General features: G+C 43.5%; 1 protein-coding gene across 1 annotated transcript in view; it reads right to left on the reverse strand.

Moving 5' to 3' along the window:
* DIAPH3 (diaphanous related formin 3) overlaps positions 1–26,047 on the reverse strand; it is a 183,370-nt gene that overhangs the window by 124,076 nt on the left and 33,247 nt on the right. The window contains exons 12-19 of the mRNA XM_054973426.1: positions 23,879–23,943; positions 23,247–23,351; positions 18,197–18,544; positions 16,475–16,589; positions 11,871–11,963; positions 10,858–10,952; positions 5,036–5,137; positions 2,923–3,162 (exon numbers count right to left, since the gene is read on the reverse strand). Coding sequence (XP_054829401.1) covers positions 2,923–3,162; positions 5,036–5,137; positions 10,858–10,952; positions 11,871–11,963; positions 16,475–16,589; positions 18,197–18,544; positions 23,247–23,351; positions 23,879–23,943 — 1,163 coding nt within the window. The remainder of the gene's footprint in view (positions 1–2,922; positions 3,163–5,035; positions 5,138–10,857; positions 10,953–11,870; positions 11,964–16,474; positions 16,590–18,196; positions 18,545–23,246; positions 23,352–23,878; positions 23,944–26,047) is intronic.

Raw genomic sequence — 26,047 nt, forward strand, 5'->3', positions numbered from 1 at the left:
AGGCCATCGGATCCGGCACCGACACGGAGATGTCCTCTGGCTCCGGGGAGCCCAGATGAGGGGAAGGCGTGTGAGGAAGCACGATGACCTCCTCCTGAGGAGCGGGACGCGGCGACCGGTGATGCTTGGTCTTCTTCTTCTTCTTTGATGGTTCCGAAGAAGACCTCGGGACCGACGCGCTCCTCGCCTTCGAAGGGGACCTCGGCTTCGACCTCTTAGGCTTCATCGGAACCGATCCGGTCGTCGGTTCCGACCGGGGACTCGGTACCAGGATCCTCGGTTCCGAAGCTGGTCTCGGATCCGACCTGGTAGATGACGCGCTACGGGGCGGCCGCACCGGTCCCTGCGCTGGAGAGGCCGCTCTCGACGCCGAGGCACTCGGGGGACGCGGTTTCGACCCCGACCTCGCGGAGGCCACTGAGCCAGCTCTCGAATGCCGTTCGGCAGAGGGGCTTGGGCCGGCCTTGGAAGAGGGCAACGGAGCGCCTCCGGACATGACCTTCTGCCACAGGGAGGAGTTTAGTCGGGCCTTGCGCTCCTGCCGGGCCTTGCTGGTGAAGCCCTGGCAAATTTTACAGGCCGTCACATTATGGGTCTCCCCCAAACAGAACAGGCACAGTTCATGGCCATCGGTCTTGGCCATTTTTGTGTGGCATTGCAGGCAATGCTTGAAGAGAGCCTTAGAGGCCATCTTCAGGGGCACGCGAAAGGAAGGTCAAAAACAGTCCGAGTCAAATTACCGAGTCCACAACAAAGTCCAAAACGAGATCCGAAGAATAGTCGAGGTCACGAAGTCCGAAGTCAAAAGCCAAGCAATCAGTCAGAATAAAGCACGAAGCACAAAAGCACAGAGCAACGAAGCTCACGTTCTCTCCAAGCGGCGGCAAGAAGAGAACTGAGGGAAGGGGCCGTTGGTCGCTGGAGGATCACGTGACCGTTTGGGCGGGAAAACGGTCGCTGAGGCGCGCGACAAACGGCCCCTTCGGAGCCATGGAAGCTCTAGAAAATTCTCCGGCGGCTGGCCTGCGCCTGCGCAGTCCCCCATGTGTGGAGGCACAGAAGAACGAAGATGAACATTTATTACTATCGTGTTGTCACTGCATAATTTTCTACTGTTATAGTACCACTTTTCTGTATTGTATTTGCACTCTATATCATGACTATTATGCTACACTTTACAGATCTCTTGATATTGATTGTATTGATTTACACTGAGTAATCCGCTTTCAGTATCAGTGAAATGAAAAAATAAAATGGTGGACAGATATTAGTTGTATGAGACCTTGTACAAAAGGGATACATTATGTTTGACTTAGTGCAAGCAGCTTTCACCATCTTTTTCTTGCACTAGACCTCATAGCAAATAGAAATTTTGTGCTGGCTGCAACTCATTCACAGCAGAGATGATGCCGTGCCAGTTAGGGCAGCAATTGCAACCATTTGTGATGTCTTATACTCATTCTGACTGCTCTACTTAAAGCTCAAAACAGAAACTTTAATGTGCAATGGTGTGAAGGATTTGGCCTGCCTTGGGCCTACTTTGTATTAAGTAGTTAGAGCCTGCTTGACCAATTCTTTTCCAATGCTTTCTGGGTAGCTGTACCACCTATGAATAATGCCTGTGTTTCTATAGAGACATCCTTGCACTGTTATTTTAACAAAGGTGCAAGCTCTCCTGACACTTAGCAGGGTGCTGAGAACGTGACTAAGGGAGAGCTGGGCACTCACTCACCTTATCCAGGTTCAGCCTGAACTCCCAAGGGGGATGGGAATGAGCCTGGTTGCTGGCATTATGTCATTGCTCCAATATGATTGACTAATCAAACTGGCCTGGTTGCTGGGCAAAAGAGAATATAGATTGTACCCCACCTAATGGTCTCTCTCTTCTTTATGGTCTACATGGACATGGATGCTGCATGATCTGTTTATGCCTTGCAGTGTGCCACCCTGGCTGCAGTATTCTACAACTGGAAGACAGGTTGTGTGTCTCTGGGTCTCAGAGCCTTACAATACATGGACATTTACAGATTCTTTGTATCATATATATTAGAGATTAGGAGCTATTAGCTTTCTTGTTTTCTTTATGCAACACTGATCACTATTTAATAAAAGCAATTACATTTTATCTCTGTTGTGATTCCCTGGTTCATGGTTTCAACCTGAAGACAGTGCCTTGGCTCGCTTGCCTTCTGCTACCGTTAAGACTAATTCACTGGGATCCAGCTCAGGGTGCATCCAGGTACAGTTCAGCCTGAGACTTTGTCCTCTGTTCTCAATGTGAGGAGGACCTGTGGCAACCTACTGGTTCAAGGACAGGTGAAATCCTGCTTTGACTTTCTCCTGTCCTGAGGACTCTGGGTTGGGAATCTGCGAACCCCTTTACGCAATAATCTCAAAATCATGGGCACAGTTTAAAAAGGTAAAGGTAGTCCCCTGTGCAAGCATTACTGACCCATGAGGGGACGTCGCATCACGACGTTTTCTTGGCAGACATTTTACGGGGTGGTTTGCCATTGCCTTCCCCAGTCATCTACACGTTACCACCAGGAAACTGAGTACTCATTTTACCAACCATGGAAGGATGGAAGGCTGAGTCAACCATGAACTGGCCACCTGAACCTAGCTTCCACCAGGATCGAACTCAGGTTGTGAGCAGAGCTTGGGCTGCAGTACAGTGGCTTACCACTCTGCGCCACGGGGGTCTCATGGGCACAGTTACCTGATATGAAATGTTACTTGGTCTATCTTCAAAACAAATTAATGGCATTTCTAAGTGGGTGAGAAGAAATTAATAGAAAGTGAAGCTCTTATTACTGGAGAGGAAAAGTGTCAAAAGAAAAATAGCATTTTAACTATAAAAAGAAAGTGACAGCAGCTCCACATACAGCACTGTAACTTTTTACAAAAAGAGGCAAGACTCACTTTACATAAGGAGCTGAGGTTAAATCCAAAGGTCTGCGCATTCCGAGATCCTGCATTCATGTAATTCCCCACTAGCAACACCAGTTCCAACAGCTTGCTGAAGCTTTTGCTCTTCTTTATCTCTTCGCAGGCAGCACTGACAGCCATGATGTCAGGTTTGATGTTGTTCACCTGTTCCTCAAACTGGAGCTTGAAAAGGATAGCACTCAAGCGTGGCTGCAGCCTCTTCACGCCACTCATCTAATCGAAATGGGGGGAGGACAGAAAGGTCTCTTAAAGCCATTAGTATAATTTTACCTGATTTATTAATGTGACCAATCTGAAGCAGCTACAATCTCCTGTGTGAATATCAGGACAAAACGATGACCATTCAAGGCTGGGCTATGCAACAGAAACTATACACAAACTAAACACAACACAACTAATCCAAGTATTACCTAGCAATAAGAAATCAGTTTTAACCAAGTCTTGGCTCTAAAGAAATATTTGAAAGATTGCTTAGTGTAAGTAGTAGGTAAAGGTAAAGGTAGTCCCCTGTGCAAGCACCAAGTCATTACTGACCCACGGGGGGACGTCACATCATGACGTTCTCTTGGCAGACTTTTTACGGGGTGGTTTGCCATTGCCTTCCCCAGTCATCTACACTTTACCCCCAGGAAACTGGGTACTCATTTTACCAACCTCGGAAGGATGGAAGGCTAAGTCAACCTTGAGCTGGTTAACTGAACCTGGCTTCTGCCAGGATCGAACTCAGGTCGTGAGCAGAGCTTGGACTGCAGTACTGCAGCTTACCACTCTGCGCCATGAGACTCTTAGTGTAAGTAGTAAGACCTGTAAATATAAGAAATACTCAGTAATAAAAACCTATCATTCAACTACACTAGAACTTCTAGGCATTGTACAGTTTGAATTTTGCTTGCCTTTCACTCAAATCCACACAATCTATTATATTGTAAAGTCCAATGACAACCACTTCCTTGTGAAATATATACACTTATGTCTGCCAGATGCCGCCAAGATATTTGCGTGGTCACACATTTGATTTTGAATGGGGAGATTGCAGTTACCACCAAACCATCTTGGGAAGTTTATCAATTGCAAATAGTTGTGTGTCCCACCCCCCTCCACCCAGGACACTATACAAAGGTCTCCTGACATTTGTGTGTGTGTGTGTTTGTTTCTTCAGGAAAAGTTATAGCCCTCCAGCCCTCAAGAGTGAGGTCTGGCATTGTCAAAGTGCTACCCAAGTATACGTTATGTTAAGACAAGTTATGTGTGATAAAGATTCAGCCTCTTAATGTCAAGTAGAATGTATCATCTGTTAGGGATGCGAAGGAGCTTTGCCTACTGGCAATAAGACAAATGCTACTACCTCTTTAGTCTAGTCTGGCTTGCAACTAACTTACCAGGCAAACTTCATCAAAGCCTTCTCGATCCACTTAAATTTAGTACGAACTGATTCATCAAAAGATACTAGAGGTGAGTGGGTGAATGGAATAGCATGCCTACTGCCCATGTTAAAGAGGCTTCCTTTCTGTTACCCCAGGCTTCTAGCTTATTCTTCCTCGAGCCGGTGAATACGTGGACATATTTCCCTTGCCAGACGAGCTATCTCAGCAGGCTTTTGCTGGCTACCAGCCCTTCAGAGCAAAGAACTTGTCAGTCAGACCGAAACAGCGAGATAGGATGCCCTCCTGCACTGGAAGCTCTACCAGCCAGGCCAAGAGAGAGACTGCAAGGATTCCTGTTCCTAGTTTCTACCATGAACATGCTGTTGCAGATGTAGGAAGAATGCAAAGGCCATTTCCAAATTGTGAGAATCAGAAACCTTTAGAACTGTCTCTAGAAAGAAAAAAAGAAACAACTGCAACTTACAAGGAAACAAAATCTCTTTCAAGCTAGAAAGCAGCTATGATCTGGGAGACAGAGTCACTACCTGCCTGCTGATAAAAGATTCTCCGACCCATATTGTGACATTAAAGAAATTATTCCTTCCTGACTGCCTTTCCTAGATGGACAAGGAAGCTCAAATACTCTTCAGGAGTTAAATGAGTGAAATAGAGACGGTCAGGAAAGAGAAGTAAAAGAGTCAGTCAACTGCAGCACTACTCACCACAATTGCAAACTGCTCTGGCTCAGACAAGTTGTTATATTCACTTTTCAACTTGGATAATTCACCAAGTTGTTTTGGGTCAGGAAGATACTTAATTAAATTCTGCATGAAATGAAAATACAAAATCAATTAGATGCTTTAGAGCCTTCATTTGACAAATGTGCTAATGATTTTATATGGAATATCAAAGAAAAGGGTCGACTCAATATCATAAGGCACAGAGAAACGTCACATTAAAAAGTACAGCAGAAAGTGATGTACAAAAACCACAAGTTTATCTGTGTTATCAAGTACAAAGCAGCAGCATTCAATTTACTGATCCCAGAGCCAAAATCTCCTGCATGTTGCAAAAACGTATCAAAGTCCCAAGCTTGGGGTTGCGATCTAACTCTCAAACTGCAAAAGTCTTTAAAAAGAACAGTAGCTATGAAATCCCTTAAACGCTGATTTGACATCAGAGGGAACAAATTGGCTTGCTCAGACTCACATTAGGACTTCAATATTGCGACTTTATCTGAACTGTGAGTATATGAGGAATTGGCCATATGGAGAAACGCCATTCTGCTGGTGGAGTTAACTTTCTATTGGCTGCAGAGGGGAGGGGCCAGTTCTGGAATGGAATGTGATTGGAGGGAGAGCGAGTCAGTTGGTGGAGGGGAGTTGGAAGTGGACAGTTGGTGGCTGGAGAGTGGAGGGAGAGGTGGCTGTGAGGGGAGAGGTAGATCCAATGTAACCCCAGGTACCAAAGTATCGTACCTGCCCTACACAACATCTAATTAGGGCATGAGGGAGATAGAGTAGGGGATTCTGTTTCTGTTTTATTATTCCTTCTGTTCACTGTTTATTTGTCTGTGTATAGTTAGAAGTTAAATAAATGAGTTTTGGAACTGATGAAGGAAGAAAGCTCTTCTGTTCCACATAGTCCCCCAACCGCTTGGGCCCACTAGCAGAGGAGGGGGGTTAGGAGCCTGTCCCACCTAACCAGGCCCTCATACAGGAAGAGTGGTGGCAGCAACGACCCGGAGACAGCCCCCTCCAGGTGCCTGGCCAGAGGCAAAAAGGGAAGGAAAGGCAGAGTGGGGTCTACCCGTGGGAGGAAAGGCCCCGTTTTGCCACAGGTCAATATGAAGCAGCAGCTCATTATGAAGTGGTGGTTCTGGAATGGATTTTAGTGTTCAGGCTACTTCTATGGCCTTTACGATGATAGCACTTTTTAAATAAACATTACATTTATACATGGCTTGATGAATATACTTGTGTGTATCCACCCATCTGCGCAAATCAGATGGGAATGAATAGAAAACAACTCTAGGGATGTGTTCTAGAAAAATCATTATTTTAATTCTGAATTGGGAAATCAGAAAGAGCATGTTAAAAATTATCATTATATATCAGTATTGTTGCTCCAGTAATACTAGAACAATATCCTTGATATTTATGTTTTTCCTGGCTTTTTCATGCAGATTTAAAATGGGGGGGGGGGAGTAAGAAAGGAAGTGCCTTCAGCTGGTTCGTGGGGTGTGGAGCCTTTAAAATGTATGGGCCATTACTGTCTATGGGGTAGACCTAGTCTTGGAAATCCAGGGGCCAGGTCTATCCCATAGGAAATAGTCCTTTAAAATTTAAAGAGCCCACCACCAACCAGCCTGGGAGGGAGCTCAAAATAATGGGCAGAAGACCTGGCCTTCAGAGTCTAAAGGTCAGGTCTACCACTCATAAGAAACAATGGCTCTTTAAAGGTGGCACCCATCATGTGCAGCTATCCCCTTCGTTCTCCTCCAGCGTGGTCAGCTCAGCTTCAAGGGGTTGGCCTGGAACCCCCAGTGCAGTATGTATAGGAAGCAGTAAGGATTTAAATGGCCCAAAGACTAGCAGGGGAGGGCTCTTGCCCGACAGGTAAATTCAGGCCCAGGGTCAATAATGGATGGTACATCTGTCCTCTGGAGGGCAGTTCTACTGGTCCATTATTTAGAGTGCCCCCCCAGGTGTTTAGAGGCAAACCACTTTGAAGTGCCATTATTTTCAACAGGGATAGACCTGGCCTCTCCAGTTAAAATAATGGCCTTCTATTGTTAAAAGGCAGGTGTACCGTGGGCCAGCTGTGGAGTGCTTCCTACTCCTTAGCGCTCCTGCCCCCCTGACAGGATTCCCAATTCTATTATCATCAGGAGTGGTAATGTCAGAATCCAGAATGGTGTCAAGAGGTCATGCAGTATTAGATATTGCTGACCTGATCCAATATCTGAAATAGCAGACATTTTACCCAGTTGGAAATATCCAACTTGCACACTGATCACCACCACCACCCCTTCTGAAAACGATAACACCATCCTGTTGGAGGAACTGTGTGAGTTGATGGATTTTTTTTATTCTGGTTTTGATATTCTCAAATTGTAAACTGAACAAAGTTTGCAGAAGGGAATTCTGCTACTTCTCTCTTCCTACAGCAGCCATCTGAACCCACAATAAGCCCATCCTGAGAGTGTAAGAACCATCTAAAACTGTATGAGCCCACGAGGAGCTGCAAACAGAAGGTAAAATTATCATATGTCCAACAGATGAACGCCCGAGAAGACAGAGCATTCACATCCCATGTTGCTCCAAAGGTTCCCCAAACCTTGTGGAGTGACTTTTCAGTGGGAAGCATCCACAATAATTCTCTCTAAACTTGCTCTCTTCCTCAGTCTAAAAGGACTCACTTATCTACCACTACTTTGACCACTGGAAATAAAGCAAAAGTTATTGCCCGAGGAAAAGATGATCAAGAGATTTTTCTTCTGTCTACTTCAAAGGCTTTTTGCTGCTAGGATGGCAACAGTCTTGAAGCCCATCTTTTCAAAGACACTAGTTTATCCCCTCAACCCCAAAGGATGTAAATCCAAAAAAGAAGAATCACACAGTGAGATCCCGGATACCGATTCTAGTTTGTAATCTTTGTTCGATAAACCTAAGATCTTCATTGTGACCTTTGTATTGGGCAAGCTCTCTGATGCATCAAGTACTGAGACACAGATTTAGACTTCGCTTCCTTTTTATCTGATCACTGGGAAATGGCGCCGGTAAAGGTTTTTTTTCCCTTCAACATGTTTTTTATCCTAATATATCAATCAGATGGACGTGTACACTAAACTTTTACAGAAAGGAACTTTCTGCCATGTCCTCCTGCTGAAGACTGCCATGTCCCCTGACACTCTAGGAGTCAGTACTATGAGGGGCAAAACAAGGGAGGGAAATGCTGAATATCGCCATACACACGTCCAACAGGTTGGAAACATCTATCACAAGTGGAAATTTAAGTTATGATCCAAGCCAGTCATTATAGCAACCATCTAAAAGTCATTACTCTCGAAGTCCTAACTGCTATGGAGTACAGTTGTCATGGCTGTTATTAACAGAGTACAAAACTCAAATTAAAATGACCTCACTGTGGCACTCTTCCGTTCACCCAACGACTGGTTCCTCCCATAAAGCCTCCCTCTGATTCTCCTGAAGCCCCTTTCCCCGCCCTCCTGGCCCTTTAGCTTTGGCAGCACCCACCCCCTTTTCTTTTCCCTTGTGGCCCAGAATCCATCAAGCCTTCTCCTTGTACTCTACTTCTCCTAGCTGACACATCCTACCAGCCTAAAATCTTCCATTCTCTTTCCCTCTCTCATCCAACCCTCCTTCCTTTCCCATCTCCTTTGGAGACCTGGGCACTCACTTTATCTCTTCGTTCGTGCATGATCCTCGGAGACTAGCAGTAGATGAAGCACAAATTGGGTACTATAATTTCTCAAGGTACTGGGAGCTGTTTATCATTTGATTTGAATTAGTATTTTGCTACTAGTTACTATTCAGATTTACCAAAATACTGTATTGTCAATGCCTTTCCTGCTCATCTTCGACTTTGACTAAAAAGGGAGCAAGTAATTAAGTACAAGTGCCTCTTTCCATTTCTTTGGTGAATATTGCGCTAGTTCGTATCTTTGTATAGCAAAGACCCTTAAAAATAACAGGTCTGGGACTTGCACCTGTGGAACGCCCTCCTCTCTTACATGTATAACTCAGGTCTATGGGTAACAGGACCCTGTTGAGGTTTCAGCTGTTTTAACTTAGTAATCTGGATGGATGAGAACACAAATGCAAACAATTAGCTCCTGGGAGACTTAACATTAAAAACTAGAGCTTTAGTTTTATCGAGCAAAGCCCTTGTCGATTAGCTAAACTGAAATAATTTCACTATACCTATAAAAAGGAATTTAGAAACTGACAGTTTAGTAGACAGTTTTGTTGAAGAGGATGCATTATTTGTGCATGCTCGTAGCTTTTAAGCTATCACTCATTAAGCAACACATTAACCCAAAGTAAATGCCTGCAACTTAAAAGGCTTCTTGTCTCCAGAACAGACCTGCATTGATTTCCTGCTTTGAATAAGTTATTGTACAGTATGACATGCTGTAGAAGTAAAATCCAGAGAGAAATTTAGTAGTAACGGGCTGCCAAAGTAAGATAAAGCCAAGGTCCCAGATCATGTCAGCCATAATAGAACAGAAAACTCTTAAGACAAAAACCTCTTGCTACAGAAACTTAAAACTGCAATGTAGAACATACCAAAAGGTACAACATGAGGCTCTGAATACAGTTAACAACTGGACTCAAATACTGCACAGTTGTAAAGAGCATCTTCTAAGAACTAGTTTCAGTAATACCAAATATATTTACATCCTCCCCCCCGCTCCCACAAAAAGAACCCTAGAAACTGGGTGTAGCAGGCTCGGGCACATGGGAAATCCATGTTGTTCAGACAAAGGCCCAGGTCACTGCAGTTGCCAGGTCTTCCTTTTTCTACCTTCTACAGACCAGGGAGCTTGCCCCTTATCTTTCGTCCCGCAACTTGGCTACAATGATCCAGGCAATGGTCACCTCTAGGCAAGACTATTGTAACGCACTCTACGCTGGGCTTCCCCTGAACTGGATCTGGCGGTTACAGCTGGTGCAGAATGCAGTGGCGCGTGGCATCACCGGAAGGTCAAGGTGTGAGCACATAACGCCGGTATTACATCAGCTGCACTGGTTACCAGTGGAGTACCGAATCAGGTTCAAGGTTTTGGTATTAACCTATAAAGCCCTATGCGGACTGGGACCAGCGTATCTGCGGGACCGCCTCTCCCCATATGAACCTCAGAGGACTCTTCACTCTAATGGCAAACATCTGCTGAAGGTCCCTGGCCCCAGGGAGGCCCGCCTGGCATCAACCAGGGCCAGGGCTTTCTCAGTCCTGGCCCCAGCCTGGTGGAACGCTCTGTCTAATAAGACCAAGGCCCGGCAGGATTTATTGTCTTTTTCTGGGCCAGTAAGACAGAGCTGTTCCACCAGGCGAACGGTTGATGCTACGCGGAGCACCCCCCCGCCCCCGCAATCCAGTCGAGCATAGTTTGTGCCCTCCCTACTAGTGACACCCTCCACCTGTTGAACGTTCCCTGTAAAAGCTCTGGTGAAGGCGAAAGGGTGGTGCCTTTGTGTATATGTATAGTACATTTTATTGTGCCACTGTGTGTGTGTGTACATACACACACACACACACACACACATTTTAATCTTTGAATGTTTATAATTTTAAATTGTATGAACTATTAGATGTATTTTAAATTTGTATGCAAATTGTAATCCGCCCTGAGCCTGCTGGCGTGGGGAGGGCGGAATATAAATTTAATAAATTAAATTGAAATTTGAAGTTGGAAGACAAAAGATTCAGTCAAGGTTTACTGCAACCATTATTCTAGGGAATCTATGGAATCAGCAGATTTCTTTATAATAAGAACTTGCTTGTTAATTCACTATACCTGAAGAATGGACTCTGAGAGCTGGGTTTCATCTATTTCCAGTATCATAATTTTGATTTCCTCGTAAGGCACCCGGAAAGAACCTAGGAAAATAGCTAAAGAAAAAAAATCAAAACATAAAACTGGAGCAGAATTAAGACTGCTTTCACTGCACTAAAAAGAAAAGCCAAATAACTCAACAGCAGTCCTTGCCAAAGTCCATAAAAAGTTTTGTGCACACACACCCTGCCTGCGTATAAACTTATGCCAGGTGGGCTGAAGCACACCACCAGTCTAAACAAAGTGGTGAAAAACAAGTCGGTTGGATGAGGGGGAAAGAGCAGTAAAATACAGAACAGGAATGAGAGGAGGTGACAAGAAAATTCATGCCAACTTTTGTCCATTTGGTATTTGGATTGAGTGCAAGAGTTCACTTATAATTCTGCCTCTCTGTTGCTGTCTCCTTACATGCTTACCCATCCAAGAACAGAAGCAGCACTTTACGGAATTCCAAAGGTGGAGCTGACTATTGTCAAAGAACACATAAGTGGAAGACACCATTTATAATTAGGAGGACATAGGGAATGGAGCAAGCGAAGACAAAAGAGGGAAAGAGCAGCTGTCAGATAGTTCACCAAATCCAAATTCAGGATGACAGGTCAAGAGTCATGAAAAAAATGAAACACATCTTAAACACACATGAATGAAAGGACCTACTGATTTGCAGTTGCATTTGTGTGGGCATGAATTCTATTTTTATTTTACAAACTTTTTGGTAATGCTGAAGGTCTGCAATGTGGTTTCACAGTTCCTCTCAATTATCTAGTGCCCATAATAATGAATTGCTTGTGCAGTGTTATATAGCCAATTACTGTTGGGAGTGGGACAGCATGACATTCTACTGAAGTCCATTGAAAGGTGAAAAACATGGACCAGCATTTAAGTGCAAAAATTGTGCTCTAATAAACAGGGACAAGATTAAAATAAAAACATTTAACTGTAAAATATTTTCATATGCATAACCATTAACTTACAAAGGTTTTGAGCAGTTTTTGGATCCAAAATTTTGAGTTCCTTGATTCGTCTTTTAATACATTTATTCTCTTCAAGATCTTCATCTTTCTTTACTGTCAAGGAAACATTTTTTCACATTAGTTTATGACTATTGTATGCCCAGGCTAGCCTGATCTCATCAGATCTTAGAAGCTAAGTTGGGTCAGCCTTGGTTAGTAACTGGATGGGAGACCGCCAAGGAAGACCAGAGCGAAGTGATGGCAAACCACCTCTATTAGCCTCTTACCTTGAAAACCACAGCAGGGGTCACCATAAGTCTACCACAACTTGGTGGAACTTTCCACCACTAATATTTCACTGAAGTGTGAAAAGGGGAGGGGCTGTGGCTCAGCAACTGAGCACCTGCTTTGCATGCAGAAGGTCCAAGGTTCAATCCCTGGCAGCTACAGCAAAAAGGATCAGGTAGTAGGTGACATAAAAGAACCTAAGCTAAGACCCTGGAAAGCTGCTTCCAGTCTGAGCAGAGAACACTGATCGTGATGGACCGATAGTCTAATTTGATCCAAGGCAGCTTCATGTGTTCAGAGCCCTTTACTGTGGCTTTGAAATTACATTTGTACACGCTAATACGACTTACTGTTATACAAAAGTGCACTATATCAGATAAGCACTTAAGAAGTTTTCATCATTTTATTCCAAGTTGAAACCACTAGAGTACTTTAATGATGTCTTATTACCACACATGAACCCTGATCCAGACTAACAGCTGCCCCCATCATATAGTTTTCAACAACACTAAACATGTCTAGGGAAGAAAGAAGATTGTTTACTGATCCATCAAATAAAGATGGTGGCATCAGGTTTGACGCCATTAATCTGTTTGCTGCTACTGCAGCATCAGAACTATATACGGTCCAAATCCATCAGCTACAATAGCACATATAGACAAAATTGCTTAAGGAGGGGATCTACCTAAGAACCCACATGGGTGACTCTACGCAGCATCCACAGATCCTACATATGGCTCAGTGTGCTGACTCCAGCACCTATTTCTGCATACAGACATTTCTCTTCTTTAGGTCGACAGTAACAGAATTGCATGCTAAATTTCAAGATCTACTGAGCTTTGACTAGGTTTCTAGATAGCACAGAACATTGTTGGGGAAGGGGGAGAATGAATATCTGAAATATAATGTACGGCGCCACGATGGATTCACTTAGTAAAGCTAAAAAAACTTACACGACATTTCTTTAAAAGACTTCCGCTCAGATCCTTTCGTTTGCAAAAATGCAAGTACATGTTACTTATATGTGAAGAAAAGGCCATGTACATCTTCTCTTAAAACAACAGTATGACTTCTGATGCCTCTTTATTAAACTACTGAGACCTGTGCCCCCACCTCCTCCATTCTGAGAGCAGAGCAGGATACAAATAGTAGCTTTTCTATACCAACTCCAGACTCACATGTAAACTGAGGTGCCAGCTCGTACAGGAAGGAAACAAACCATACATTAGCGAGTAAGCTAAGTAGCATCTAAGTAGCATGCTTGCAGTCAAGTAACTGCTACAAATACTGCGTATGTTTCAGTAACTAATGAACGGTTGACTGAACATTCTAAACGCTAAAGGAACATTTTGCAGCACAAATCTGCTCCCTCTACCAACGGAGAATGCATTATGTTAGCATATTTATAATCGGCCCTCATGTATCTAAAAGTAATAAAGCAATATACCTCATATTTTACTGAAAGTCATGCTGTGGAGTTAATACACTTCATGGTTTGCTTTACTCTAGTGTTTACCTGCAATATCAACTATTATTCTGCTTGATGAACCTTTAAGAGCATCAAAGAAAAAAAATCTGATTTCAAAATCTTTTTTCATTTGTACTCTCACAATCATTTTTGGCGTATTTTGAATAAATAATCTCTTTTTATGGAGATTCCATAAATGGTCACTCAGAAAATCAGATTAGCGTTTTCCTGCTGTGCCCATGTTAGGCTATATAACTCCACACAAAACAGTAAGATTCTCAGTAACAGCTCATAAGAGTAACGGCCAATTTGATTTTAATACGGATAAGCCACTCTTTTTTTCAAAGTCTGAAAAAATGTCCTAGTTAGTTCTCAGAGCAAGTCAAGCAAACTCAGAAATTAAAATCAAGGCCTCTGTTTACCCGTCCGTGGCATGCATGACTCAACAGAAAATAAAATTAGGAGCCTCCAACTTGCACACGAGCTCTTCAGGAGGATCGTGGAAATTGCAGTGCGGAACATGAAGGGGACTGAAGCTTCTGGCTCAGATTAGCTCCGGAATTTCCCTCTGCTATTTGTAATGGGGAAAGGTTTACCCACAAAAAGCCAGGAAGGGAAATTAGCACAGGGAGGGAGGGTAGAAAATATTCCCTCTGTTATGAAACAACGGGGGGTTAACAACATCTCTGACCTGCGTTGAATAGTGATTAAAAAGTCTTATAAGAATCTAGGAGCTGAACCAAACGTGACGAGTTACTAGAGTTCAACTCGTGTCTGCTTACCTTAAGGTTTGATGGGAAGTGTAGGAAGTGTATGTCCTTGCAGCTTTAAGTTTAACATTTACAGAGCAGCAGGGAGGGAAGTCCAGGCATGGGGCTCTTGCTTGGAGCTCCCTTTTTCCTTCACTGTGTGTGTGTGAGGGGGGGGGGGTGTTTCAGGGCCCCTCTCCTTCTCCCCCTTCCCTGCACTGCAGGCAGGGCACCTGGCTGCTGCTAGCTGCTAGCGCGACTTCAGGCAGGGGTCGGGTGAAGAGGTCAGCAGACAGGGCTCCCAGAGCATCGCTGTATCCCCTCCCCTGTCGCTCACCTGGCCCCTGCCCGAAGCTGTGCAGCCTGGAGCTGCATAGCCCACCGTGCTCTGCCTTTCCCCGCTTGCACGGAGCGTCATTTCATCTCCCCCCACCCACCCCCACTCGCCTGGCCCCCGCAGAGCAACACCAGGCTATGCAGCTCTGGGCCACATGGAGGGGGCCAGACGAGCGGGGGGCGGGGGGAGCGATGCACTGGGAAAGTGGGAGGAAAGGCGCCCAGCGTGCTCTGCCTGTCTCCCGCTGATATTCTAATCACTATACCACAATGGCTCTTAAAGGTAGATGAATTCATTGTGGCATAAGTTTCAGCAACAAAGAGCAAACTATCAGATGCATCTGACTAATAAAACCATAAGAACTGACATTCAAGACTTGTGGTAGTTTTGGCTGCAGAGGATCATCATGGCTATCTGTCAGGAATTTCTCCTTTAATGTGTCCAGTTTGAATAATTTCCAAGAAACAATCTATATAACCATCTGCCCCCCTCACATGCGAAATCAGAGTTTGTACCTCCTCTCCCCACTTGCTTACATTATGGTTGGGAAAGAGCAGAGGGGGCTGCCATCTGGAGATTCTGAATGTATATGTATTGATGATTCTAGTTTTTAATGTTTTCAAATGCTTTAGTTTTGTACTATTTATATTGCTGTAACCTGCCCTGAGCCTGCTTGCACGGAGAGCGGACTAGAAATTGAATAAATAAATAAATAAATTTGTGGCTGAAATAAATTTCTAGTATAATTTTAATACAATCAATAGAATGAGGAGACATCTAATAAACAATGTAATAAGACTAAGATTGAAAAAATCTGAAACAAGGCAAAAATATTAAACATGACAAGGTATACACAATGCAAGAAATGGTATTATGTAAGTAGAAAGACAATGCAGTGAGAGCAACATAAAAACATACAGCAACAATACATATTAGTACTAGTGCAAGATTTGCATTCACTAGCACCTTAAAGACCAACAATGCTTGTGCAACGGGCAGAAACCAATGAAAATGAAAAAACCAAATGGATCAGTTCCAAATCAGCACCAGCCAACCTGGAACAAACCAGTTATGGAACAGAATTACTCCTGAACTGAAATTTTCTTGTTGCACACCTGGAACAAATTTACATATGAATTCTTATTCAGCAGCTTCCCGTTGGATTCTTCTTTTGAAATGTTTCTGTTGAACTACGGTGACCTTTAAGTCCTTGATGGAACTACTTCTTGGCACTATTTGGCACTTCTTGGCACTATTTCCCTTGCTCTTCCTGCTTCAGCTCTCTTATTCCATCATAATCCCAAGTGCTAACTAAACACCTCTGGCTTCCAAACCAGGCAGTGTCTCAAAGAAAAAAAAATTCATTCCAACAAAAGCTATTTTCAAAGAATGCTCAAAGCGTTCTTCAGACATAAACAAGTCAAGTCATAAACAATTGTTTTTAAATATACAATGCTCAAAATTATCATCTCAGCTCTGCATTTCAAATACCGTCAATCACAGCTTCCAAAATTCTGAATTTTTACATACATGCTCCTCCTTCCAATTCCATTTATGATTGCCTATTATATAGTTTCATTTTTCCATGTGAAGCAAGTGGTACTGTCCGTATCACACACTTCTAAGACAACTTTAAGCAAGGCCAAGTTTGATCCAACTCATTTTCAAATAGCATGCTGCAAATATTACTGATCGATTCAAAAGAATTATCAGTGTTTCAATGAAATATAAGCAGGCTCATTTTCAAACAAAGTGAAAGCTTAAATTTTAGGAAAGTACTCACCTTTCTTTTGACAACAAAATGTGAGCTCCAGTTTACACAGCAGATCAGTACATTCATACTTTCCATCATTTGCTGTTAACCAAAAACAGTTCTCATTCATTTCGTGTGGTCTAATCTGCAAACATCATCAAAATTACTTTTAAGTGATATTACAGAGTACATGTTAGATTGTATTAATGACCTACACAGACATGATAAAAGCCTTGCACATAAAGATGGAAGGTTCTCTTTCTAATGAACGGCTACATGTTAAAATAAAAGTATTTGCCAATGGCTCAAAACCTCGTTTTGGAAAGCTGCTCGGTAGTGGCCAGTATCTAAAGGAGCAAGCAAACCCTTGCCTGTGACACAGGGCGTCCCAAATTGGGGGGTGGAGGCATGACCAGGTGCAGTTGGAGGGGACACTAGATACTCCTCCACTTTGACTTGACCCAGTTTGAGCAGATAACCCTTCTCTCCAGCTTCTAATTCCCGACAGTGAGGCAAATCAGGAGGTAGAGAGGACGTTTTCTGCAAATCAGGAAACGGTATGGAATCCAGCACCCCACTCCCACAGAGAATTAGTGTCTGACTACTAAATGTAACCTTGATAATCTATTTCTGACTATTCTGACCAACTGTCAGAACATCCTAAAGAAAAAAACAGCAGCCAGAGCAACACTGCAGGAGAATCTTGAAGGCTGGAGAAAGGACATGGAAATAGCATTTGTCCACTAGGTATGTGGGGCAAGGTGTGCACACATGTGCACACATTTGCACGCACACGCACACACACACACAGCTAGTCTGTCATCTTTATGAGGAATTGCTTATTGTACCTGGATGTGAAACAAGCCATCAGCAGCAATGGCAATGCGTGGGGGTGGAGTACACAAGCCACTTGCACAATGCGAGCAGAACATAGCAGGCTGTATCCTTCAGGTTTGAGCTAGGTGCCCTCATTGTCATGCTGTTTCCCACCCCTCACCCCTCTCTGTGAACACTGTGATCCAGAGACTGGCCTTCCTAACCAGCCTGTTTCAGAATCTCACATCGACTAATTCCCTACATACTGAAGTTTCTGAGGAAACTTCACAAACTGAGCATCTGCCTGTCCTTTTTAGCAGATTTCTTGTTATGAATGGAACTAACCATCTGGACTGGGAAGAATGAGCTACGTGAGCAAAGAAAGCTATTAGCCATTAGAGATTGAGGCCACTTGCACAGTAACAGTTTTAAAAGGCTTAATTTACCAACTATGAAAAGAACCAAGAAACAGATCCAAGCCAATGACTATCTGAGTTCTTCATGAACAGCTCTAAAAAATTACATCAGTTACATTTTTGAACACCCAAGTAGTGACTGCCTTCCAAAATTTCATGAAACAAAACAAGGGGTTGGAAATGGGAAAACCCAACCACAAGGGGACAAGACGAGCCAGTAGCACACAACATGGATTCCAAAGCCAGCTCCCTGTAGTGGTTGCTGCTGGCTTAGACGCTATTGTGCTTCTGCCTAGGGCTGGCTGAACCACCTCCATGAACGTGCTTCCACAGAACATCCCCCAGAAAGGAAATCAAGATATGCCCCCCACCCACTTGCCAGCATTCAGTCATGCCAGCATTTACTTTCCAGCACACAACCTTGCTGGCTTCAGTTTAGTCAGTGCCAGCATATTAGAATTATTTTATTCTGATTCATACAAGGCTTCTGATTCATACAAGATTTCCACTCTTGCATTACCTTTGACCAATTGAGTCTTTTCATAGTGGTCTCAGGTTTAAACTGTTTTTTAGGCTTCAATCCAAATGGCAGCACATGGGGAGGAGAACATGGTCCTCCAGGCAGGCTCTGTAATGGTGGAGGCGGGGGAGGAAGAACAGCACAACCAAAGGGAGGGGGCTTTCTTGAATCTTGAATAAATGGTGGTGGCAATGGGGGAGGTGGCGGGGGTGGGGGTGGCCCAGCTCCAGGAAAAGGGGTTGAAGATGGTTGCATGAGACACGAGGCATCATTGGATGGGAATGAAGAGGCTTGTCCTTCAAGGACTGGCAAGGGACAGGCATCTAAACCTCCAGCTGTAGAGCCATTCTGAAAAGAAAGAGAACATTCAGATTTATTGATGCAACAAATCCTAAAACTGCATTAATAAAGCAAGTGTAAGTTAACAAGCCAACTCAACTGTTTTGATAAATCCTTTGACTCAATAAAGAAATATGCAGTAAGATGTACTGGCAAAAAATTACTTAGGAAGAAAAAAAGTTATCTGAGGCAACTGCTTTGATTGTGCCACAGAATGGAAATGTTCAATCTACATTCCAATTCCAAAAAAGGAGATGCCAAAGAGTGCAGCAACTATCGAATCACTGCATTAATTTTCCATGCAAGCAAAGTAATGCTCAAAATTTTACATCAAGGACTCTAACCACATATGAAACAAGAAATGTCAGATGTTCAAGCTAGATTCAGAAAAGAGGCTTGAGAAATCATGTACGAAATTTGCAATGGTTATTAGAGTGTACTAGAGAATTTCAGAAGAAAACCAGTTTGTGTTTTATAGATTACAATCCAGCTTTCAACTTGTGTGGATCGCGAAAAGTTCTGGATCATTTTCTAAGAAATGGGTGTGCCACAATATCTGATGGTTCTGATGTGCAACCTGCATTCTAAGGAACACAAGAAGCAAGACACAAAAGACACAGCAAGACACAAAACTAACGCAAAAGGAAGTGTACCAAGGAGGACACAATCTCAAAAATTAATACATATATTAATTGTAAATAAACAAAGTCACAAAGTGTAATTAATATGTTAACCAATTAAGCAAAAAGTGATCACACATAATAATAAAAGGTTCGTGATTGAAGAGAGAGATTAATTCTTCAGATACAACCAGAATAAGTCCCATAAATTTCTGGCGTTCGTAAAGTTGTGGCAAATGTTGCAGCCGTAAATAATTCAGCTGTAAAGCCGTCAAGATGAGACGACGAAGCGAAGCAACCGCGAAGTCAAGATAGATATGAGACAGCGCTGGTTAAGGTGGGTAGAGGGGCCACATGCCGGCCAATTCCCTCTTCGCTCGTTTCAGATCCAGTATAATCCTTCTTCAGGCCACAATATATTTCGAATTCAAACAGTCTAAATCGTTCCACGCTTCAAGAGACAATATGCTCCAAGTACTTGGAGAGTCATTCCATGGTGGAGTGTGCTGGAAGGGGAAGGAGCAAGTGAAGGGTGGGCTCTTCTCAAACATGAGCTTTTGCAAGCTCAAGCCCTCATTATTCCAGCAAGATGGAAACATGGTAAGGGCTCCAAGAAACCAATGTGGATGAACAGAGAGCTCCAGAATAAGCTAAGGGAGAAAAAGGAAATGTCCAGGAAATGGAGAGAAGGACAGACCTCTAAAGAGGAATATATGAGGGTTACTAGGTACTGCAGATCAGCCATCAGAGAAGACAAAGCTCAGTATGAGCTAGGTCTGGCCAAGGGGGCTCGCTACAATAAGAAGTTCTATAGATATATAAGAAGCAAACGTAAGTTAAAAGAGGCAAATGGACCACTGTTGGGAGTGGAAGGGGAAACTCTGATGGAGAACAAAGAAAAAGCAGACAGGCTTAATGACTTTTTTTGCCTCTGTTTTCCCCTGAACAACTTGAGCCCATCTGGAGATGGTAGTAGACATCACAGGTCACCTGGGGGGCTAGTTGACATTGACAGAGAGGTTGTGGAGAGGCACCTGGCTGCACTGAACGAATAAAAATCCCCTGGGCCGAATGGTGTACACCCAAGATTGCTCAAAGAACTTTCTAGAGAACTTGCAGAGTCTCTGTCCATCATCTTCAAGGCCTCCTGGAGGACTGGGGATGTGCCACAAAATTGGAGAAGAGCGAATGTTATCCCAATCTTTAAGAAAGGGAAGATGGATGACCTGGGAAACTACAGGCTGGACGGTCAGAGCAGTTCAAAGGTGGAATCAGTTGCCTAGGGAGGTGTTGAGCTCCCCTTCACTGGCAGTTTCAAGAAGAGGCTAGATGAATGTTTGTCAGGGATGCTTTAGGCTCATCGTGCATTGGGCAGGGGGTTGGACTTTAAGGTCTGTATGGTCCCTTCCAACTCTGTGATTCTGTTCTATGGAATCTTGAGGTAGTCTTGGGTAAGAAGGTGAGATCTGTGCGCACGACCACCTTGTCTTTATGGAAAATGCATAACGCAAGCTTGATAGAAAGTGTCCTGAGCTCAGAGATTTTTCTGGCCAAGGTGATGGCCACTAGGAAAATAGTCTTTAATTTCAACCACCACAGACGGACCTCCCTAAGAGGCTCGAAGTATGTCTTGGTCAGCGCTGAGAGGACTATGTGTAGTTGCCATGTACGGAAAGAGTGCACCGCTGGAGGATTCAACAGAGAGGCTTCCCTCAGGAAACGATGAATGTGTGGATGCTTAGACAAACTGAGCCCGTCCATTGGAGGCAGCACTGAAGACAATGCTGCAACCTGTTTGCGTAAGGTGGCAGGCTTAAGCCCCGAGTCCAGACCCTCTTGCAGAAATGCCAGTATGGAAGTCAACTGAGGACAGAGGTGGTCTACTTTTTTCCGCTTGGACCATCTTACAAAGGCTTTCCAGGTGGTGTTGTATATTCTTGTTGTAGACTTCTTCCTGAAAGCTAATATCGTTTGGACCACCTGCGCAGAGTAACCTAATGTGGACAGGGAGACCCTCTCATTCGCCAAGCAGTCAGACACATCCAGTCCAGGTTGGGATGAAGGATCTGTCCTTGGTTAAGGATGTCCAGGATGGATGGAAATTGAAAGCGAGGTAATGCTGCTAGCGACTGAAGGGTTGAAAACCAGGGCCTCCTTGGCCACCATGGGGCTATCATTATCACTTCCGCGCCCACAACTATCCTCCGTAGCAGTTTTGGTATGACCGGGATCGGTGGGAAGGCATGTAACAGGACCTCTGGCCATGGGGCTGAGAGAGCATCGGTCCCTTCGAGTGGAGATCCGCTGGCCAGGCTCTTATCCAGAGAAGCCTCCTAGCTTCAACTGTAGAAGCTATGGCCCTGGAGGAAAAGGTCAATGCATCCAAGATGGAGGGATCCTCAGCAATCAATTAAAGGATTCACTACCTTAGCATTATTAGTGTTATTGTTATTTGCAACCACGTCCAGCTGGACATTTCCTTGTAGCATACAAAAAAGAATAACGGCATCAAGCCGTTCTTCATTTATCCTCAGCAATTGCTTCTTGGAAGTAAATTGTCGATGAAATGAAGGTTGCATTTAACTATGAGAGCTAGTAAACTCTAAAACACCAAATATCCATGAATTTGTTTAAGTCTTTCGATCTTCGTAGGCATAGATCAAGATGGGTAGTTCCGTTTGTCTGTAGCAGCAGAAAAGAGCAAGAGTCCAGTAGCACCTATAGTCTTATAGGTGCTACTGGACTCTTGATCCTCCTAGACGTGTATCCAAATATAAAAAATTGTAAATATGAGCATATTACAACAAATGAATGGAAAGAAACTCATGCTCAATATTAGAAATGCCTAACATGTGAACAGGCATGTAGATTTTCCTGAATACAAAGACAGGGGGCAGTTTTTGCCAATTTCCACTTCCCATAGTAGTCCAAATCGCCCTCTTAAATGCTTCTCCTGGGAGACAAATTTAGGGGTGGGGGGGGAATCTGAGATGTCCAGTGAGAGGTATTAGTGAAAAATGCCACCCTCTTGCATCATGGAAATCTAAGCAGCATACAGCATCCACTGTCACAACATGCGGTGATTACCAGAAACCTAGATGGCTTTAAAAGGGGACTAGACAGATTCAAGGAGTTCATGTATATCAACTGTTACTAGCCATGTTGGATCAATGAAACGTCTGTGCTCAGGAGTGACACGCTGCCAAGCACAAGTTACTGGGAAGCAGCAATGGAGAAAGGGAATTGGGAGGGAGGAGGGCAGTTGTCTTCATGGTCTGCCTGTGAAATTCCCAGTAGCATTCAGTTAGGACAGTTGGAAACAGGAAGATGGATTAACAGTGCCATCAATGGGCTTAGCAGGGTGTAAGACTGCTTAGATGGCTTTGTAAATGTCATGAAAAGCAAGGCACCAGTCTCTGTATGATCCAGCAGGGCGATCCTTGTATCCTTTAAGTTACAGGGAAATTGCCATGGCCAAGGAAAAAGATGATATTACAGGGTCTAAATTTCTATCCTGACTTGAAGTAAGACAAAGGTGGCTGGCAACAAGGTAAATCCCAACTCAAAATCAAACAAAGAAGTAATAAAAACTAATAAACTGCAACAATGCAGAACAATACATTACAGCCAGACAATTAAAACAGAGAAAATTTCAAGGCCAGCACCATTTCCCCAACAAGCCCACAAGACTACCAACCGGTAAACAACCAACAAAATTAATCAAACCAAGATTTTAAAAAATAGGAGAGGGGACGAAATCAGTATCACTCCAAAACAATTTGAAACTTTAAAAGGCAAAGAAACTTTTTTCCAAATATTCATCGATTCATAATTCTTGTCCCAATCCAAATGAAATCTGTGGAAATTTGCTCATCACTATCCAAGTTATGAGTTCAAGACTGGTATAGTACTAAATAAAGTCCCTTCCAGTTCTGGTCTTATTCATTCTTAACATATCACTGTTCGCATTTTACTGTGTGAGCAAAGTTTGGGACAAAAGGCAGGATATACATTTTGTAAATAAAACAAAACATAATCTACTTATTTAAGGTTATCCAATAAGCACATAAAGCACATCTGAATTCCTTTACCTGGCATTTATAAGCTCTTCGCTCAGCCTCAAATTGACCCATTTTTTCTTCTATTTTCTGAAGCTGTGCCTTTGTCTCTTGATGCGCTACAAATTCATTTTCAAACTAAAACAAAAGCAAGCGAACGAACGTTAAATGATGCTATGCATCCTTGTATTTCTTTCCGGAGGTGTCAGTGTAAAGTCTCATTGTTTAATTGTTTCTTGAGTTATTTTGCCCAAGCACTTAATTGCTAAAGAGTTAGGAGAAAACTATCGAACAATCAAGTATCACTATGGCAACATGAGATTCACAAAAAATGACCAAAAAGGAATTAAAATTGTAACAGAAAATAATGCTAAATTAATATATTTTCAAAATAAAGTTGGTAAGCAAAACCCACTGTGAAGTGCTGCACTTGATTTGTATCAGATCTAGCCCACAGGGTTAATTGACAAAATCAGCAGTTTGCGTTATGCCAGCTGAGAAACCAAGTTCAGCAGCACGGCAACACAGCTGCCATTTCAAGCCGCCATGAAAATGAAGGGACATGGGTTTGATACACACAAACGACAAAAAAAAATTCTCTGCCTGTGAAACCTGATGGTATCCATTACTCAAAGTTGCACAAGTAAACCACACAGATGACTAACCTTCTTTGATAATTCTGAAGTTCTTTCTTCAAGTTCTTCTATTTTCTGTTGATCAATACAAACATCTAAAAGAAAAAGGATTTTTTTTAAAGCATGACATGATTGATATTAAAAAAGAAGCGAAACTCAAAATCTCCTCCAAGTCAGATCATTATATTGTTTTACTGGCTGACACTGTTTTATTGGCCGATGGGATCCTCCCAATTTTAATATATATTATTTATTGTGGATTTAAACTCTATATACCGCTTTGGGCCTTGTTTGAGGAACAGATGGTATAAAAATTCAAAACATAAATAAAATAAAAATAAATGGGAGCTGCTACTGCTTCCACAGATTCAACAGAAGATGTTCAAAAGACCTAACAGTGAATCCATTTCCTCTTCTTATGGCAAGGATCCCCAAAATGGAGCTGGTGGGGGAACTGGTGCCTAATGACACCTTTCTTGCCAAATATGAATGCAAGGAGAGTGGGGCCTCTGCCCAGCAGGGCTTCTGATTAGTCAATGGAGTTTAGATGGGTTGTGTGGCTCCCTCCACAGCATAAGGATCTTCGCTGCTTGCCTCGGCCACTACCCCCTTTCCCATCCATTCAGGCTCTGGGGTGGGGAAACTCCCACCACACAAGCCGGAAGGATTGCTCCAGTAAACCAGCTGTGCTATAGTCCAGGCCCCCCTGCAAGTCAGCAAGCACCGCCCTTCCTGCCCAAAGCCTGGTGGCTTCCTCTTGCCCCAGCTGCTATTGTGTAGTCAAGAAAAAAACTGGCTGGCAGGTGCTGGGAAAGGAAAGCTCTGTCATTCCTGCTCAAGCCTACTAGCTTCCTCTCATCCCAGCCACTGCAGCCTAGAATAACAGTGAACCAGCTGGCCTGTAAACAGGAGCAGCAGCCTTCACACCTAAGAGGAAGAAATAAGCCTGCCTGTTGCCTCTCCTGCCAAGGGCTACGGGGAGTCCAGGATGAGACCCAGCTGGCTGGCACTTGAGGAGAGAAGAAAGCCTTGCCCTTTCCTATCCAAGTCTACTGCCTTCCACTCATCCTGAGCACCACTGCCTGCTGCATCCCGCAATCAAAGCTGCCTGGTCGGGAGGAGGATGGGGCGGGGAGAAAGGGAAACTAGGCGAGGGCAGGCAAGGAGGGGAGCGTGGAGCTGGCAGAGAAGTCAGTGTGAAATTCTGCCTGGAGCTCAGCAGTCTGGTGAAAACCCTCCTTTGCTCCTTCCTCTTTTTCTTCTCCTTCTTCTTCCCCTAGGCTACCTGGGTGTTTTGGTATTTCCCCCCTTACCACCTCCCCTTTTTAAATTTCCCCCTTTTCACCTCACTTGTTTCAGAGGATCTCACTCAATGAGAACTTCTGATGCCTTCACAAGAAAAAATTCTCTCTCTCTCTCTCTCTCTCTCTCTCTCTCTCTCTCTAATAGATACTATTTTTGCAGCCCCCCTTCTTTTTTCAACCTAGTCTCTCCTTAAGTACATTTCCCCCCTTTTTCCACACTCTCTCCTCTTTTTAATGTACAGCCGCTGTACTCCTTAACAAGCAGCTATGAATCACTCGGAACTAAGATTTCCTTTTTTACTAGAAGGGCTGGAGGTAGAAATAGGACTGAGTAATGCACAACATTGTTCTACACGTTAAACTATTACATATGTATGGATTTCTTTTCACTGCACATATGTCATATTTATTTTAATCATGTATTTTTATATGGTTGCCATTTGCTTAGTGATTCATTTCTGACCTATACTTTGCCTCACAATGTGTTTTAATACTATTAAATCTGCATATATTCATTTCTGGTTCATGTTCAAGCACTGGAGTAAATTGGGTCCCCGAGTAACAAAATTCAGTATCAAGGAATATTTGGGTTTTACTGATATAATCGGAGTGTGCTTGGCTGAGCTCATCCTCTCAAACCAGGAGCATTTAATGAAAAGAATACAAGAGGAGTCCTGCTGCATCAGACCAGTGGTCCATCCAGTCCAGTATCAGACAATGGGCCATCAGTTGCCCTGGAAGAAAACCAAACGGGGGCCAAGGCCTTCCCCTGATGCTGCTTCCTAGCAGAATGATTCAGAGGCTTACTGCCCCTTCATGTGAAGATTAAGTCACCGTGGCTAGTAGCCACTGATGAAGCTCTCCTCCATGAACCTGTCTGTAATGATTTTAAGTG

Source organism: Eublepharis macularius, chromosome 3 (genome assembly GCF_028583425.1).
Source record: "Eublepharis macularius isolate TG4126 chromosome 3, MPM_Emac_v1.0, whole genome shotgun sequence".
Taxonomy (NCBI): Eukaryota; Metazoa; Chordata; class Lepidosauria; order Squamata; family Eublepharidae; genus Eublepharis; species Eublepharis macularius.